General features: G+C 51.1%; 2 protein-coding genes across 2 annotated transcripts; one reads left to right on the top strand and one right to left on the bottom strand.

The window, feature by feature from the left end:
• Positions 1–2,334: 2,334 nt before the first annotated feature.
• Positions 2,335–8,977, bottom strand: LOC147646819 (uncharacterized). Its single transcript, XM_086872892.1, has 12 exons — positions 8,757–8,977; positions 8,329–8,400; positions 8,169–8,240; positions 8,016–8,081; positions 7,457–7,564; positions 6,756–6,827; positions 6,596–6,667; positions 6,410–6,508; positions 5,494–5,565; positions 4,793–4,870; positions 3,587–3,752; positions 2,335–3,057 (listed from the first exon to the last, which is right to left on the bottom strand). Exons 1-12 carry the CDS (start codon positions 8,851–8,853, stop codon positions 2,859–2,861), a joined length of 1,173 nt encoding a protein of 390 aa, XP_086729018.1. The 5' UTR covers positions 8,854–8,977; the 3' UTR covers positions 2,335–2,858.
• Positions 8,978–13,291: 4,314 nt separating this feature from the next.
• LOC147646820 (uncharacterized) lies at positions 13,292–16,037 on the top strand. Its single transcript, XM_086872893.1, has 2 exons — positions 13,292–13,364; positions 13,551–16,037. The coding sequence occupies exons 1-2, from the start codon at positions 13,313–13,315 to the stop codon at positions 14,639–14,641; spliced, it is 1,143 nt and encodes a 380-aa protein (XP_086729019.1). The 5' UTR covers positions 13,292–13,312; the 3' UTR covers positions 14,642–16,037.
• The last annotated feature ends 2,535 nt before the right edge of the window (positions 16,038–18,572 follow it).

An 18,572-nucleotide genomic window follows, 5' to 3' on the forward strand; every position in this document is an offset into this window, starting at 1 on the left:
TTTGGGGTTTTGGGGCGAAACTCTGAAGGTCCTGGGGGGAATTTTGGGGTTTTAGGGCAAGAATTTAAGGACTTTTTTCTAATATTTGGGTGTTTGGGGAGGAGATTTGGGGTTTTGGGGAGAACTTTTGGGTTTTTAGGGAGAGGATTTGGGGTTTGGGGAAAAAAATTGGGGATTTGGTGGGGGAGGAAATTTGGTGGTTTTGGGGGGAAATTCAGGGGTCCTGGTGGAGTTCTGATTTTGGGAAGGGGATTTGGGGAGGATTTTTTGTCTTTTGGGGGAATTTCCATTGATGGGGAGAGGTCCTAATCCCAGTGAGGAGGGGCATTTTGGGGAGGCCTGAATTTGGGGAGGGGTCTCAGGGAGGATTCCCAATTTTCGAGTGAGATTTGGGGGATTTTCCAGCAATGGGGAGGTGTCTTGGGGGTGGGATTTGGGGAGGGGTCTCATCAGGGCACCATCCTGAGCTGGAAGCGGGGGAGATGTTGGGAGTGGAATTTGGGGAGCGTAATAAATGGAAATGATTTGTGCTAACTAAATTGTAACTATTTGGAAAGTTGTTATTAGAAGCAATCAAGGGAATTGGTGATACAAGGCAGATGTACCCCTTTGCAGATGTTACGTGTTGAAATTAAGGTACAGGATGTAGTTTTGAGGTAAGTGGTGTCCCAAGAAGAAATCAACCTTGAGATGGATAAAGTTGGAACAACTTTAGGCATAGGCCTGAAGATTATGAAGTGTAAGACTAATTAGTGGAACGCAATGCTTATTTACATAACACTTAGTACACATGCAAAACCGGTAAGTTTATCCAGAGGACAATGAGGATGAGCGTAAGCCTTCATCCAAAATACCATCGAAAGGAGACTGAAGGCCCCCTAGCAACAAGTGAGGCTTGCGCCATGAAGAATAGTGATGTAAAATTAAAGAATCAAAAACAGGAGGAGACTTAGGGGAAACATGAATGAATATGTATAAGCATACAGTATATAAGTTTAGTTTGAATTGCTTTGTTTTGGTACGTGAGGCAGGGTGAGAAGCCCTGCCCATACCCCAGTCAGTTTTGCTCATGCTTTAATCATACTCAATTACTAGCAAATTATATTCACATATATATATATATATATATATATGAAGATATTCACTAAATTGTACTCTTTTACTGAATTGTTTTCCTTTTATACTAAATTTCTATTCAATCCACTAAATAGTATTATTTTATTATATTGCATCCTTGTATTCAATTCACTCAGTTGTATAATTTTTTCCCTTGTTATTTAATTGCTGTTAATTCAATAGATCTAGTTGTCTGATTTTAATTTCATTTACAACAGCACCAAGAAGAAAAGGGGCTTACTGAGAGCAACTTAATCCTCTGCCAGGACACAAATTTAGAGGGCAAAAATTACAAAACCCCACAGCATCAGCCCAGCTTCCCAGTGAGAAGGGTTGGAACTCTCTGCCCTCAACACTTCCCCAGCAGGTTTACAAAGGTAACTGGGATCTAAGCTGTGCCCTCTGAACCAACAGAGCCAGCCTCCCTTCAGGCTGAAAAGCCACGGCCCCAGTTATAGCCCTGGGTGCCTCCTGTGCCCCAGAGAATGGCCCGGCTCACCCGGCCCAGCCTGGCCCGAGCAGCCCAGACTGGCCTCAAGGGATGGGCTCCACCTGCCCGCTGTGCCCACAGGCCGGGCCCAAGGGCTCACAAGAGGCTTCCTCCCAGCTCTGCAAAACCTTGGCCAAGACTGTCCCCTTTGCTGTGCTGAGAAGAGTAAAAAACCCTCTCAATTTAACCCCACTGCACTCCTCATGGGGAATCCCTGCACACCTTAGGAGAGAGCCCAAATTTTCCCTGTGTGCCTCATGAGGTGCAGGCCCAGGTGATGCCACAGAAGGAAATGTGCCCTCACAGCCCAGGGATGCTCAGCACGGGTTCCCCCAGCGCCTCGGGGCCCCACCGCTGGTCACGGCAGCCCCTGCCTGGCTCCTGCCTGCCCACACCATGGTCAGCCCTGCCTGCTCCTGGACATGGAGCTCAGCCAAGGCTGGTGCCATGTGGGCTTTGCTGGTGGTACCAGCCAGACACTGGGGTGACAGCTCCATCTCTTTATTTGAACAAAAAACATGGGCCAACCCCTGCTCTGGTGTCGCTGCCTGCTCGGCCCTTCACGGCCCGGCTAGCTTGTGCCAAGCGTCGGCGGCAGGAGTGGGGAACCAGGTGAGCACTATGTGGCTCGACCTGGAACCTCTAGAGCTCCTTTGGGCTTGGGCTCTATAGTATGCAGGGCGACACGAGGTGAAGTAAAGGGAGAGAGAGTGCTCGGAGTCCTCCAATTTCCCAGGAACAAGTTTATTCCAGCAGGTGCAGGGAGAAGGCGATGAGGGACAGGGCTGGGATCTCGAGGAGAAAGTCCGAGCCGAGCCCCTGGGCACCTCTGTGCACCAGGTTTTAAAGCCCGTGGGCGGCTCATACAACAACCAATAATATTGCAGCAGGGGAGGTGTTGTGGGAAGGGGTTACAATACACAAATCCAATGGTAGGGACTTGGGGGAGGTAGGATAGCTATACAACCAATAGGGCATCGAGTAAGGGATGATGAGCAGGGAAGGAACCAGAACAAAAGGTGTGGTGTACATAGATTGATAGGGCTTGGGGGTAGGACCAAAGTGATGGATGGGGAACAATCTGGAAAGAGGGGAGAGGTTTACAATGACAGGCAACTGGGAACAAACTATATCGGGATAGTGGGGAGTAACTGGGGCAAACCAACTCTAAACTCAATGAAGGTGAACAAACATACTTAATGAAGGTAAACTAACAGGCGGCAACACTCTGGTGGACAGGGGCTGCCCAATTTCAGTCCTGGCCAGGGAACAGGGCCAGGGGGCTCAGGGGCAGAGGGTCTCGCTTGGGAGGTGTGGGTCTTGGGATGCCCTCAAGACGGGGTTGCAGCTGCAGCACAGCAGATAGGGAGAGATGTGGAGAGCGAGGATAACAGGTCAGCTTCTCAGACACTGGAATCTTTGGCTGCTCTTCTGAAGCTGCAGAGGTGCTCCTGTGGAGAGAGGAGGTGGCTGAGGCCCCCAGCTACTGCTGGCACTCAGGGACCCTCCTGAACAGCAGGGCCCAGAGCGGCCAAGGCTCCCCAGCACCGCTGGAGCTGCTGGCACAGCTTGGCCCAGCTGGACAGCTGCCCCTCAAGGCCCCAGCGAGCAGGGGATGGCTCTGGGCAGGGTCCCTGGCCGGGAGCGGGCCCCAGAGCACCTCTGCCTTTCAAGGGCAATCTCGTCCCCGCTCTTTCTCCTGCCCACCTTGCTTTGCCTCTGCCCACTGCTCCTGGGGCTGCTCTTGGCCAGGCAGCCTCAGTGGCAGCCAGCACTGGCTGCAGCCCCAGCGGGCTCCCCAGGACAAGGCCCAGCAATTAAGAGGCCAATGAAAGGCCTGGGCAGCAGCAGAACTCTCAGCAGAGTTATTTGGGCAACCAAGGCCTACCCACAAGTGCACAGCAGCCTCACTGGGAATGTTTCCTGACTATGAGCAGCCTTTCAAGAAGCTGTTTGAGGCTGAGATCGCAAAACACTCACCGTTTTCCCTTCCAGCAATACCAGATTCCGGCACAGCACATCATCAGGAAAACTGCTCCACCAGCCACAATGGCCATTAACTTAATCAAACCATCTGTTCCCTGGTAGAAAACTCTTCTCATGCTCTCCCAGATCTTCTGAGCATGTGCTGTGGTGCCAGCTGCATCTGTGGGAGCAATGGGCAGCGTGAGCCTTTGCTGTGCTCCACTGCTGAGCTGGCAGCACGCTGGATACAGCCAGGACGTTCTCTGTTTCCCCCAGAGCTGGGGCCTGCAGGCACCTTGCCACCCCTTGGCACAAGACTGCTCAACCCCCTGAGCTCGAATGGCACAATTTCTCTGTGCTGTGCTGGTCTTCTCCAGGCAATACTTGTCAAAGACATGGATAAGGATCAGGAAAATGCCCACGGTTTTGGAAATGCTCCAGGGCCACCCCTCTTCCAAACAGACCCTAAACCTGAACTAGCCTGAGACTGGAAATTTTCAGGGGATCTCAAGGTGTGCGTGCCCCATGGTGCAGTTTGGGTTCCCTGTCACCTGATGCCAAATGCTTTCCTGCAGAGGCTGGGGAGAAGCTGCAGCCAGGCCAGGCTGGGAAACAGCCCTGTAGGCCATGAAAGCAGCAGTGGGGCAGCAAGGCTGCCATGGATCCCTTCCTGCTGTACCGGGCACGGCGTGTCCAGATGTGCAGAGAAAGCCCCTGGCTGCTGAGTGTCAGGAGGAGGCTGAGGGACATGGACCCACCATGGCGTCCCTCCAGATCATTCAGGATTATGTCCAGGTATTTGAGTTCCCCCATTGCTACATTACTATCTCCTATAGGTTTGTCCTTCTTTCTCAGGGGACCATTATATAAAGTATTTGCATTTCTCAGGAATGGATCCCACAGAACCAGTGGTCAGCCTGTGGGATCAGCAGGGAGGCACCACACACCCCAGCGATGGGAGCTGGGCTTGCTGGCAGAATTTAGCTCAGGAGCTGGGAAAGTCCTCCCTGCAGACACACCTATAACTCAACAGCCACAGAAGCTTCAGTCATGTCTGCTGATCTGCACAGGCAGCACTGAGCCACAGGAGCAGTGAGAGGATCACGCAGGGTGAGGGCACAACCATGCACGGCTCTGTCCTGGCACCTGCAGAGATGCCACCGTGGCCGACCCTTGGGCTCTGAGCTGGCGGCTCTCCCAGGGGGAAAGGCCTTGACCTACCCTCAGAATCTTCCTCATCATCAGGCTCAGTAACTGATATGGATTGGGAATCCGGATCATCTTCATCATCAGGTTCATCTGCAAAGAAAGTCAGGACAGAACAACTCCCGTGACACTGCTGAAGATTCTTCTTCAGGCTGGAGTGGCAGTGAGTACACCCAGGTGACTGCTGCCCTCCAAGGCACTTCCTCATCTCTGCTTTCAACTCAGTAGCAAGGGCAGGGGGACCACCTGCCTGCAGTGGGCCCACAGTGGGATGGAAGGAGCCCCTTGCACGGCAGTCAGGGGAGAAAGGACTCCCTGGAGCTGCCAGCAGCTCTGAACTGAGCCTCAAGCAGGGCCAGGGCTTGGCAGCTGGAGCAGGAGCATCTCAGGTTCCCTGGGGCCAGAAAGGAGCCACACAAGGCAGAGCCCCAGGGCACAGCCCTGAGCCCAGCCCTTCCCTCTCTGCTCTTCTCCGTGGCTGTACAGAGCACACGGAAGGAGACACTGGCATTACACACAGGAAGAGGATCGACAGCTAAATGCTCCTTCCTCCCACTGACAGCAATGCTGTGGGATCACTCAGGGCTCCAGAAGGGAGCAGGGCAAGGTTTCCAGAATCCGTCAACCTTCAGACTCTTGAGGGAAATGGCACATGAGTGAGCTTTTGCCACCTTGACACGGATTGTTCTGTGCGGAAAGGGACATTGAGAACTTGCCTCCAGCATCTGGCAAGGTCTTCAAACCGCCATTTACCAGCACTTCCAGATGCTCCATGTCACCATCCCAATCTAGAAGGGAGAACAGATCAGAACCATTCCATGGTGTGCTGGGATCCCTTTCTGCCTTAGGGAACTGGGCACTGCAAGGAGGTCACGTAAGGCCGTGGGAGCCAGATGTCAATGGACATGGCCAAAGCTGCAGAGAGGCCTGAGGAAAGCTCTGGACTGGCTCTGGACATTCTCAACACCTTTTCCATGCTCTGTGCAAAATCCCTGAAAGGCAGGCACTGCCAAGGAGCAGAGATTTACATCTGAAGCCTCAGCAGGGCTCAGGCCCAGAGGCACAGCAATTACCTCCTGGGACTGTGCCTGGCATGGCCTCCCTTCCTGCAGCAGAGGCTGCCCATGAGCCACTGCTTCCTCCGGGAAACGCCGCCTTCAGCACAGCCTTTGGGTTCATCTCTGGAGGAAGGAAGAGCCACAGCTGGATCAGATAGAACCATTCCCCATTGAGGAGGTGGCATGTTCAAGTGGCAATATTTGTTAAAGTCATGGTTAAGGATCAGGAGAAAGGCCAGGTTATTTGGGCTGGCCAGGGCCCTCCCTCCTCCAAACAGCCCCTACACCTGATCTAGCCCAAGACCAGGAAATTGCAAGGGATCTCAGGGTGTGCATGGCCCATGCTGCAGTTTGGGCTCCCTGTCAGCTGATGCCAAATGCCTTCCTGCAGGGACTGGGGAGAAGCTGCAGCCAGGCCAGGCTGGGAAACAGCCCTGTAGGCCGTGAAAGCAGCAGTGGGACAGCGAGGCTGACATGGATGCCTTCCTGCTGTGCCAGCCATAGCATGTCCAGATGTGCAGAGAAAGCCCCCGGCTGCTGAGTCACAGGAGAAGGCTGAGGGACATGGACTCACTATGGCGTCTCTCCAGTTCACTCAACATCTTATCCATGTGTTTGGATGTCTCCAGCGACTTACTATCCTCTGTAGGTTTGTTCCTCCCTCTCGGAGAACCTTAACAGAAAGTATTTCCATTTCAGATGTATGGGTCCCATAGAACCAGGGCTCAGCCTGTGGGATCAGCAGGGACACACCACTCACCCCTGTGATGGGAGCTGGGCTTGCGTGCAGCAACCAGAAAAGGAGCTTGAAATGTCCTTGATGCAGACACACCTGTAACTCAACAGCCACAGAAGCTTCTGTCACCTGGTTTGTGACAGGTTGTCAATGATTATTTCTTGTTGGGACAGTGAGAACATACCTGCATGGGGCTCCAGAGGCTTAAAATCTTCATGCAGCCAAGCTGCTGGAGGAGCCTTCCTACCACCCTCATCTGGAAGGGAGCACAGATCAGAACCATTCCATGGTGTGCTGGGACCCCCTTCTGCATTAGGAAACTGGGCACTGCAAGGGGGTCGGGGGATGGCCAAGGGAGCCAGATGTCAGTGGACATGGCCAAAGCTGCAGAGGGGCCTGGGGAGCTCTGGGCTGGCTCTGGACACTCTCCACCTTCTTTGCAGGCCCTGTGCAATATCCCTGGTGGGGCAGCGGCACCAGCCCAGGGCCCAGGGGCTCTCCCTGCCACAGAGGAAACCATTAAGCCCTGGGCCAAACTGCAGCATTCAGTGCCACAGACATCCCTACCTCCGTCCTGCCCTCTCTCCTGCCCTCCGTCCTTCAGCTGGGACAGCTCCCCCAGCCCAAGGGGACAGAGCCAGGCCCTCTCAGGGCACACTGGAGCTTTACCCTCCCCTCAGCCCTTTCCCCACCATGGGCATTCCTTGCAGCCGCTGCCAGGTTTTGGGATGTGTCTCCCATGGAGGGACTTCAGCAGAACTGCTCAGTAGCCGAGTGCCCTGAGCCTGCTCAGGATAATTCCTCTGCACTGTGCTCACAAAGCCAAGCAACAGAGATGGCAGCTCAAGCCTCAGCAGGGCTCAGGCCCAGAGGCACAGCAATTACCTCCTGGGACTGTGCCTGGCATGGCCTCCCTTCCTGCAGCAGAGGCTGCCCATGAGCCACTGCTTCCTCCGGGAAACGCTGCCTTCAGCACAGCCTTAGGGTTCATCTCTGGAGAAAAGAAGAGCCACAGCTGGATCAGGTGGGGCTGTTCCCCAACAGGAAGGTGGCATCTTCAAAAGGCAATACTTGTCCAAGTCATGAATAAGGTTCAGGAAGCCATCAAAACTTCGGAGCCAGGCCAGAGCCTTCCCTCCTCCAAAGAGCCGCCATTCCACATCTACCCCAAGACTGGGAAATTGCAGGGGATCTCTGGCTGTGCATGGCCTGTGCTGCAGTTTGGGCTCCCTGTCAGCTGATGCCAAATGCCTTCCTGCAGAGGCTGGGGAGAAGCTGTAGCCAGGCCAGGCTGGGAAACAGCCCTGCAGGCCAAGAAAGCAGCAGTGGGGCAGCAAGGCTGCCATGGATCCCTTCCCACTGTGCCAGGCACGGCATGTCCAGATGTGCAGAGAAAGCCCCTGGCTGCTGAGTCTCAGGAGAAGGCTGAAGGACATGGACCCACCATAGCGTCTATCCAGTTCACTCAGCATCTTGTCTTCTGTGGGTTTATTCCTCCCTCTCAGAGAACCTTAACAGAAAGTATTTCCATTTCAGATGAATGGATCCCACAGAACCAGGGCTCAGCCTGGGGGATCAGCAGGGACAAACCACTCACCCCCGTGATGGGAGCTGGGCTTGCGTGCAGCAACCAGAAAAGGAGCTTGAAATGTCCTTGATGCAGACACACCTGTAACTCAACAGCCACAGAAGCTTCTGTCACCTGGTTTGTGACAGGTTGTCAATGATTATTTCTTGTTGGGACAGTGAGAACATACCTGCATGGGTCTCCAGAGGCAGAAAATCTTCATGAAGCCAAGCTGCTGGAGAAGCCTTCCTACCACCCTCATCTAGAAGGGAGCACAGATCAGAACCATTCCATGGTGTGCTGGGACCCCCTTCTGCCTTAGGGAACTGGGCACTGCAAGGGGGTTGGGAAAGGCCGTGGGAGCCAGATGTCAATGGACATGGCCAAAGTTGCAGAGGGGCCTGGAGAGCTCTGGGCTGGCTCTGAACACTCTCCACCCTCTTTGCAGGCCCCATGCAACATCCCTGATGGGGCAGCGGGACCAGCCCAGGGCCCCTGGGGACTCTCTCCCATCCATAGAGGAAACCCTCCCTGAAGCCCTGCGGAAAACCATCCCCAACGCTTCCCAGGGAGAAGGAAGTGCTGTCTCAGGAAAGGGAAGCCAGGCCCTGGGCTCACCTGCTCGCCTTGCTCGCCACGGAGCAGCCTGGGCAGCCCTGTCAGGCAGGGCCACTGCCAGGAGGAGCAGGAGGAAGAGGCGCAGAGCAAAGGCCATGGTGCCTTGCCCACTGCCAGTCCTGCAGCTCTTGCTGCCACCACTGTCCTGACACCGCTGTCCCAATGTCAGCACCGCTGCTGCCGCCGCCGCTGCTGCCACAACAGTCGTGGTCAAGGACTGACTGCTCGGTCCTTGTGGTGCTGTGCAACCACGGGGCTCTGGGACCTCTGTGACCTCAGAGCCTGCTGTCACCTCAGCCTGCTGTCACCCCAGAGACTGCTGTGACCTCATGGCCTTGGCTGTACCCCCCGAGTGTACTCCCATCTGTACTCCAAACTGTACGGGACTGATTGTAAATATTTGACTTCATCTAAGGGTCATTGCTAAACAAAACCTTGGTTTTGCCTGCTGACATTGCTGGTCATGTTCTGTCCCAGGAGATGCTCTTGATCGTTGCCTCTTTTCCTGGGCATGGCACTGGAGGAGGTCCAGGCCCAGGTGATGCCACTGAAGGAAATGTGCCCTCAGCCCAGGGACACTCAACACAGACTCCCCCAGCCCCTCAGTGCCCCGCTGCTGGTCACAGCAGCCCCTGCCTGGCTCCTGCCTGCCCACACCGTGGTCAGCCCCGCCTGCTCCTGGACATGGAGCTCAGCCGGGGCTGGTGCTGTGTGGGCTTTGCTGGTGGTACCAGCCAGACACTGGGGTGACAGCTCCATCTCTTTATTGGAACAGAAGAGCTGTGTCAGGCCCTGCCCTGGCAGGAGGGACCCACCTTCAGTCCAGGCCACAGAGCAGGGCAGGTCCCTTCAGGGACACAGGGCCTTGCTTTGGGTGGTGGCAGCATCTGCACAGCAGCAAGCTGGTAATGCAGCTGTGACAGGGACATCACGTATGGGCATGGAGATGTGAAATGTGTGGTGCAGGTGTCCCTGAGGGAGGTGTTTGGCTTTTCCTGTGAAGCTGCAGAGGGGAACCTGTTGAGAGAGGAGATGGCTGAGGCCCCAGCTGCAGCTGGCACACAGGGACCCTCTTGCACACTGGGAGATTCTCACTGTGCTCAAAGTTTCCCTCTGAAGACTAAGAGGTGAATGTGGATGGGCTTAGCAACTGGTCTGCAGGCCAAACAATTGAGGGAGCAAAAGAAGAAATTGAGAAAATACAGGTTTATCCATAGCAAGGAAGAAAGCAAGGCCGTTAGCATGGAAACCAATAAAAAGGTGCATAAGGCGTATTTGCAGTGGTAATAAATGGAATTGGTTTGTGCTAACTAAATTGTAGCTGTTCTTAAAGTTATTATTAGAAACAATCAAGAATCAGTGTTACAAAGCAGATGTGCCCCTTTGCAGATGTTACATGTCAAAATTAAGGTACAGGATGTAGTTTAGAAGATAAATGGTGTCTCAAGACCAAAATGGCCTTGAGATGGACCAAAATTAGAACAAATTTAAGCATTGGACGTAAGGACTAGTAAATATAAGGCTAATTAGTAGATTAATATAACACAAGGCTTAGTACGCACATACAAACCTGTAAGGTTATCCAAAGGACCATGAGGAAGAGGAGAAGCCTTCACCAAAAGACCACCAAAAGAAGACTGAAGACCTCCTAACAACAAGTGAGGCATGTGCCGTGAAGGAAAATGATGTAAAGTCAGAAAAATCGGAAATAGGAGGAAACTTACAGGAAACATTAATGAATATGTATAAGCATACAGTATATGAGTTTAGCTTGAAGTGCTTTGTTTTGAACGTGAAGCAGGGTGGGAAGCCTCCGTACCCTGGACGGTTTTGCTTATGCTTTAATCATACTTAATTGCTAGTAGATTATATATATAAATTTTAATTTTTTATTAAACTGTATTATTTTACTAAACTGTATTCTTTTATACCACATTACTATTCACTTTAGTAAATGGTATTCATTTTTAATTAAACTGCCATTAAGCCAAGGGACCTAGTTGTCAAAATTCTAATTTCATTTATAACAATATTTTAGCAAAGAAAGCTGGTACAACAACATTGGTATTTAACAAACATGACACAATATGAGCTATATTAACAAAGAAGGCACCTTACGGTGACAACATTCTACTGTTCAAACTGTAAAATATCTTTCTGTACTGATCAGGAGGTCATGATTTACTCTTTACAATCCTGATGCTGAATGTCTCCTTAGGCAGTCTGGTCACAGGGAAGAATGAGGACCCTGTGGGCTGCCCCTGTTTGGACAACCTGCTCCTCAGCCCGAGCCTCAGCATGTCTGACATGGCCCACCTGGGACTGACATCCCAAAACATTGATAACATTTCTCTTTAGAATTTTTCTTTATCATTAAAATCTAATTAATTAAAAAAATAAAATGTTATTTTTTATAATAATATTGTTCTGTACTTATAGAACCTAATTTTTATATTTATATAAAAGAATTTATACAATTTTAGGAACAAAAAACATTATCGGTCCTTGGTTCAAAGTACCACCATTCCCTTCATTAATTAATTGACCACTATTTCTCCCTCTTTATGCTAATTTGTCCTACTTTTAGTCCTTTGATAATATTTTTTAATAATTTTCTCAGACAGGGTAAAAGGGACCACTTTGGGGTCCATGGAAACTTTTCTGGGGAACATTTGGGGCAGTTTTGTGTCTGGGGAGGGAATTTAGAGAGAACTTGGTGGTCTGGAGGACACTTGGGGGAGCCAGGTGGGCACTTAGGGATTCTGTGGGACAATTCGTGGTCTGGGGGAGCACTTGAGCGTCCAGGGGGGCGCTTGGAAGTCAGGGAGGAGAATCTGGGGGCCCTTCGGGGTCCGGGCGGGCACTTGGGGGGCTGTAACGGGGAATCTATGGGTCGCAGGGGATGATGGGAGTTGTAGGTGCCGATATAATACAGTTTAATGGGGCCGCGGAGCATCACGGGAGTTAAAGGCGCAGCTCCAGTGGATTCCGGTGAGGCGTGGGGCATGACGGGAGATGGAGTCATGGCTGGAATAGCACCATATGGGCGCCGCGGAGCATGATGGGAGATGTAGTTCCGTAAGTGGCTCGGAAGGCGCGTTTGGTGTTGCAGGGAAACACTCAGAGAGAACTTTTCCGTTCGAGCTGTGGTTGCAGGTCCTCGGGGTGAATGTATACAGCTCGTGAGCACTTGGGGGGAACCTGGGGAGCTGTAACTGGGCTCTTTGGGGCGTGGGGCACGGCAGGAGGTTTGGGCGCGGAACTGTGTTCTGGGATGATGGGAGATGAATTCCCAGCTGTGTCTGGAAGGGGCATCTGTGGTGTCGGGAGCATTCAGGGATCCAGAGATGCTTTGGGGGGTCCTGAACGAGCGCTGAGAGGGCACTCGGGGATCCTGAAGGGTTTGGGGGAGACTTACGAGACATATGGGGGGCGATGCCGGGGTTCTAGGGAGTGCAGGGCATATTCCCAGTTCCTCACAACCTGATCTCAATTGCCCCCTGCAGTCTCCTACTCACTGCCAGGACGATCCCAGTATGATATCCCAGTATGATGTCAGTACACGGCCAGTGCAATCTCAGCCAGTGCCAGGACGATCCCAGTACAAACCAGTCCCTGCCAGTGCTGCCACTCCTGGAATCCCCCAGCCCTCTCTGTGTTCCCCCCTCCTGCATCTCCCCAGAGGAGCCCCAAGGGCTGGCAGTCCCCAGCCAGGGTCCCCAGCCAGCCCCAGGTTGGATCTGCTGCCCCCAATTTTCCCAGTTTCCCTCTCCTTTTCCCCAGGCCGGGTTCCCTCCATCCCCAGCGGGTGGGAGCAGCGGAGAGCCCCGCGCTGCCCATCCCGACCTGTCCCGGCTCCATCCCCGCTCCTCCCATGGGCTGTGAGGGGTTCGGGAACGGGGCACCGAGGGTGTCACTGCTCCTGGGAGAGGAGGGGGAGGGATGAAAGAGGAGCAGGAGGAGGAGGAGGGACAAATGAGGATCAGGGAAAGGAGAAGGAACTACAAGGTCGAGCACTCCCTGAATTTATAGTCCCCCACCTGTGCGATCATCACCCACCATCCCACAGGTGACTGGGGAGCGGGAGCTTTGCCCAGATATCCTGGGGGGGTCCCTGGGTTGGGTTTATTTGGGGGGGGGATGTTTGGAGAATGTGGAACTCCAAAGCTGAGTGGAAAATCCTACTTGGGGGGACATTGGGGGGGTCCCACCATCCTTAAGTGGGGAGATGGAAACAGGGGGAACTTTTCAGATTCCTGGCACTCTCAGCAGCCCGGGGAGGGCAGGGACCAAGCCGACAGGTGATCCCCAGTACAAGCGTGACTCCCAGCAGCTGGGACAGGGGGAACCCTTGAACCCCAAACAGGAGAGACCAGAGATGGGGAACTCCTGGGAGGCATTTTCAGGCTGAATTTTGGTGTTTTCTGGAGGTTTTATGGACCCCAGATGTCCGGTGACTTCTAGAGATGAACACGGGCAGAGGGACCTGCAAACTCAATGTCCTCATCCCTTGTATTTCCCCAAAACAGGATTTCCCATTGCCAAACCTTGGCTGGATGGAGAAGGAGGCTGTGAGGAAGAGGAAGATGCCCCGGGACACCCAGGCAGGTGAGGAGGAAGTCAGTGCCCCTTTCCCTCTCTCTCCTGCTCCATCTCCCAGCCCAGCATGGCCCCCAGCTGCAGGACAACCCCACTGCCAACACTGTCCTGCCAGGGACACACTGCGGGGATCTCCTTCCCCTTCCATCTGGCACGGAGGCAAATCCCATCCTCTCCTTGTCCTTCCTCCCCCAGACAAGGAGCTGAGGATGGAGACCAGGGAGGACAAATCCCTGCAGCAGAACCTTGTGGAAGAGGCTGATTTGAGCAGTTCCACAGTGCAGGAATCCAATGGGGAGGAAAAGCCCCGGAGATCCTGCAGGAGGAGGGGCTCCAAACCCATCCCAGGGTGCTCTGAGGAGGAAAGACCCACCCTGTGCCAGGAAGGCGGCCGGAGATCCAGCCGGGGCTCTGAGCTGGTGGTCCATGAGCAGCTTCAGGATGGGGAGAAGCGCTACGAGTGCTTGGAGTGTGGGAAGAGCTTCAGCCACAGCAACAGCCTGATCTGCCACCAGATGATCCACACTGGGGAATGGCCCTACAAGTGTGGGAAATGTGGGAAGGGCTTCAGCTTTAACTCCAAACTCATCATCCACCAGCGCAGCCACACTGGGGAGAGGCCCTACGAGTGTCCCGAGTGTGGGAAGAGGTTTCGGATCAGCTCCAGTCTCCTCGTGCACCAGAGGATTCACACAGAGGAGAGGCCCTTCTGCTGCCCTGACTGTGGGGAGGGCTTCAAGCACAGCTCCACCCTCACCATTCACCGGCGCATCCACACTGGGGAGAGGCCCTTCAAGTGTGGGGAATGTGGGAAGAGCTTCAGCCGGAGGTCCCACCTGATCCGCCACCAGAGGACCCACTCCGGGGAATGTCCCTATGAATGTGAGGAATGTGGGAAGAGCTTCAGCCGGAGCTCCCAACTGACCATCCATCAGATGATCCACACTGGGGAGAGGCCCTACGAGTGTCCAGAATGTGGGAAGAGGTTTCAGACCAGCTTCCAGCTCCTCAGGCACCAGCAGATTCACACGGATGAGAGGCCCTTCCGCTGCCGTGACTGTGGGGAGCGCTTCAAGCAAAACTCCCACCTCATCACCCACCGGCGCATCCACACTGGGGAGAGGCCTTATAAGTGTGACGAATGTGGGAAGGGGTTCAGCCAGAGCTCCAGCCTCAGTACCCACAAACGCATCCACACCGGGGAGAGGCCCTATGAGTGTCCCCAGTGTGGGAAGAACTTCTCAGACAGCTCTCAATTGACCAGACACAAACGGAGGCACCACTAAGGGAAGCCCTGCGAGTGCTCCAAGTGCAGGAAGAGCTTCGTGCGCTGCTCCAACTCCATCCCCCATCAGTGGACCCACGTTGGGCAGAGCCCTGATGGCCCATGTTCTCTGTGATCTGTGTTGGGAAGACACTGGGCTGGTGGTCGTTTTGGTTTTGTTCGAATTATCTTTAGATTCATCTTCATCCCTTTGGAACAGACTAAATTGGGGTAAAAATCAACAAATTAATGGCATCTAATTAATCAATGGCACCTAAAACCTCACATTTTACTAGTGCTTCAAGAGAAACTGGGAATCAGGGAGCTACTTGAGAGTATTTAGGGGTTGTGGGGTATTTGGAGTTGTCTCCATTTCTTGGCACTCAAAGAGATGAGGGGCTTCAATCTGTCACCTCAAGACCTCTCAGTGCCTCTGAATGCTAATCAGTCCCACCCCAAAATTAGTCAATTCCACCCCCCCCCCCAGCTATGATGCCCTTAGTTTTAGCTTTCATATTTTTCATATTCTGCACTGCCTAGGTTTGTAGTTTTGAACTTCGTATTAATTGTTAGTGTCAGAAAAAATTAATCCACAAACACCAGAGGTTTATATCCAAAAAGGAGACAGAGGAGTGCTTTCAATTTTTTCAAATAAAGGGAGAGGCCACGGGGCATTCCCCTGGGATCTCTCTAATTTTTGGAGGGCGCAGCCTCCCTTTTATCCCAATTCCAGGCCGTACGTCCCTTCTCCCTTTCCCCATAGGCTGAGGGATTTGAGAGGTACAGACTTCCTGGTACTCATGATACCTGAGATACCATCCCCCCTCCCCCCAGTGCATAATCTCCTTCTTAGTTCTTAGCCCTTGTTGGAATTTTATGGTGTTTCCCCAGTGTCTCGTTCATCTTTCAGTTGAATCCATCCCATTGTTTCTGTTATCTCTCAGTGATAGTTTCATTTTATCGGCAGACTCACAGCTTGTTTGTAAAGACAAGTGTCACTCTGATAGTATAAGGTTTTAAAATCTTAGAAAATTTGGGGACTTAGAAAGAAAGTTAGGTTTGGTGAGCCCAGGAAGAGTAGGTCCTGGCAAGTGTTAGGCCTTGTACTTGCTAAAGATCATGTCAAACTGTACCTGTGTAATTGGTATATGATGAATGATACAATTGTTAAGTGTGATTAGATATAATTATTGTTTAAAGAACATGAGGAACAATGTTAGGGGGTTGAGGGGGATCAGGAGAAATCCATGCTTGGGTAAAAACAATGCATACAATAGAACAATGTAAGTTTAATAATTAATATGAAAGTTATATAATGATAGAGTATAAAAGTATGTTCAACTCAAAACCAAGTCAGGTCAGATTTGGGTATGTGTAACCCTGACACCCAGAGCTCTTAATAAAGCACCTTAATTTAATCATTCTGTGATTATGTGTGTTCCTGAACACTAACATTTTGGCGACCCCAGATGGGACCTTGTGAGTGCTGCTGAGCAAACTCACGACCCGATCACGCTCCAGCCGGCACCGAGGGATTCTTGGGGACCCCATCAGCTGCGACCGTCTCTGCTGCTCACAATTTCCCCAGGAGAGAAAGGTAAGGTGCTTTACTGTGGGGGTCAGGAAACCAGCTGATTCAGAGATCCTGGCTCTCCCTTGGAGGCAAGGCACTTTCTCTCAGAGAGAGAAAAGTATTACTCCCAGAAATCTTTGAGTTAGTTGCGTAGGCGCCGTCTGTCAGATGACTGCAATAGCGTTACAGATCCAGCATTTGTGGTATATTATAGTTATAATATGGAGAAACTTAAAGGGATTTTGGGCAGCAATGCTCCCATACCGGATACTTCTGGGTGCTTATTAGCACATTGGAAACAAGGTAACTTTGGGGAAGAATTACATAAGACTAAGATGATTTCGGTCAGATCTTCCCACAGAAGAAGACCCCAGCAACCCCGTCTCTTCTGTTGGTAGCTATAACCCCCTCTTCTCTCTCTTTACTTTGTTTTCTTTATCTCTCCCTCTCTTCCTCTCCTCTCTCGCATAACCCTTGTTGTCACTAAAATAAAGGTACATTATTGTTGTTGTGATTTAAACTGAAATCCCTTGTGTCCGTCTTGCACTCTGAGATCAAACGAACCTCTCACGAGTCCCACTCGCGTTAGCGAATCGTGGCATTTAAACTGGAGTCACGGACAGGATTTCTGACAGACAGAAGGGGCTGCAGGTTTGTTGTGCAGTCTGTATTAGGGGAAGGACGTTTTGCTCCAGTTGCACCCAGCCCGACACTCCCAAAAGAGTGAGCGGTGTCTAGAAAGCAAGGGGGGCAACTTGAATTTCCCACAAACTGCACACGCCGAGGTGAAAAGCACCCCGCACTCACTTGAGGGCTCTGTCTGCAGAATTTCGCAAAAGATGTCTTAGTGCAAAAGGACTGGATTGTTTTTGTTGTTGCGTGTAGGAATTTTGACTGCTTGGTGTAGCAAAGAGACAACCAGAATTTTAAACTGAAGGAGTGCCTCCCAAGCAAATTTGTTCTTTTTACCCATACAGGGAAGCAAAAATTTGTGAGTGTGTGTGTGTGTATAATTTAAGTTGATACCTCCCTGTAGTGGTTTTTCCCTCTGTAAAAATGACAGAAAATGTCTGCAGAAGTTAAAGCTGTATTCTATGCATGTTATGCTTTGTTAGCAAAACACAGTGCCAAACCTCCAGGAGGGAAAGGTTCGTGCTTAATAATTGGTTTAATTTGGCAAATGTGATTGATAGAGTATGTTGTTTTTTTTTAACAACATGAAATAGAATTTAAACTGGGCAAAAATAAAACTATACTCTGCTCAGTTTTGGGAGCTTGTCTTACAGCAGCTATAGAAACTCGCTTTAAGTGAAGAAGTGAGGAAAGAACTACAATAGACTCCCTCCAAAACCTAGTTAAAATTTTGCAAAAACAATTGGATGAAGAAAGGAGTAAGATCAATCTGTTGTGAATAGCCCTCCATGATAAAAATTTAAAAAATGCTGACTTGCTAAAGGAAACAAGAGAGGGAAACCCCTCTCATTAATCAAATTTACCCTCAAAAGGAGCTAACTTGGATAAAATTGTGGGGAACACTGGTGTCTTAGTTTGAAACCTCTAATTAAAACAGATTATAATATAATTATATCAATAATGAAAAGGATCTTGATCCGCATATAACCACTGAAAATAAAGAAAAAGAAAAAAAAAAGAATAAAAAAAAAAAAAAGGGAGTACGGAGTCTGCCTCATGAGTCAGAGACAGAATATGTATTCTGAGTGTCTCTTACTGGAGGTGATCAAATTCGATTGAGAGAATGGGAAGCCAGTGGGTACTGGGGACATGGAGTCTTCGTAACAACAGGAGACAGACATAACCCATGGTCCCTAAATCAGCATGCAGCTTATCAGGCAGAGGGGCTAAACCCCTTGGAAAGGGGGGACCCTATAGCTATAGTTGGTACCCCCAACCAACTACTGGAAAACATTCACAAAGCTGCCTGCTTGCAAATGATACACAAAAGAAAATTAATTGCTGGTTCTAAATCACCAGTGTAGTTACCTGTGAAAACTGAAATTATGACCTCTTTAATTCAAGGCCTTCCAGAATCACTTAAACCTACAGCAATTTTTCTTATAAAAAACCCCCAAAACCACAGCAGCTATAACCCCTGTGGATAGACTAGATAGATTTCTTGGGAACCTGACTGATTGACCTGGTTCCACTGATCCTGGGTTTACTCCCTTCACCACCCCCTCTCAGCCGACAGGTTCACAACTGCGTTCTCCTGCTAGGAACCATAAAATTTGGACATGGAGCAAAGTTGCAAAAGAGTTAATTAATTACAGTAGAAATTATGGACCTGTAAAAATCCCAGAAGAAAAATCAGAGAAAGCAAAGGGTGTTAGATACATTGGTTCTCTTAATGAAAACCCAGAAA

This window comes from Cyanistes caeruleus, unplaced genomic scaffold (assembly GCF_971803275.1).
Source record: "Cyanistes caeruleus unplaced genomic scaffold, bCyaCae1.hap1.1 HAP1_SCAFFOLD_78, whole genome shotgun sequence".
NCBI lineage: Eukaryota > Metazoa > Chordata > Aves > Passeriformes > Paridae > Cyanistes > Cyanistes caeruleus.

What these genes read in the sequence shown, in the direction of transcription:
- LOC147646819 (XM_086872892.1), bottom strand. Translation starts at nt 8,853, where the DNA reads ATGGCCTTTGCTCTGCGCCTCTTCCTCCTGCTCCTCCTGGCAGTGGCC. An exon ending in TGAACTGGATAGACGCTATG is followed by an intron (nt 7,565 to 8,015) that starts GTGGGTCCATGT and finishes TCTTTTCTCCAG; the next exon opens with AGATGAACCCTAAGGCTGTG. An exon ending in TATTGCTGGAAGGGAAAACG is followed by an intron (nt 3,058 to 3,586) that starts GTGAGTGTTTTG and finishes CTCTCTCCACAG; the next exon opens with GAGCACCTCTGCAGCTTCAG.
- LOC147646820 (XM_086872893.1), top strand. Translation starts at nt 13,313, where the DNA reads ATGGAGAAGGAGGCTGTGAGGAAGAGGAAGATGCCCCGGGACACCCAG. An exon ending in GCCCCGGGACACCCAGGCAG is followed by an intron (nt 13,365 to 13,550) that starts GTGAGGAGGAAG and finishes TTCCTCCCCCAG; the next exon opens with ACAAGGAGCTGAGGATGGAG.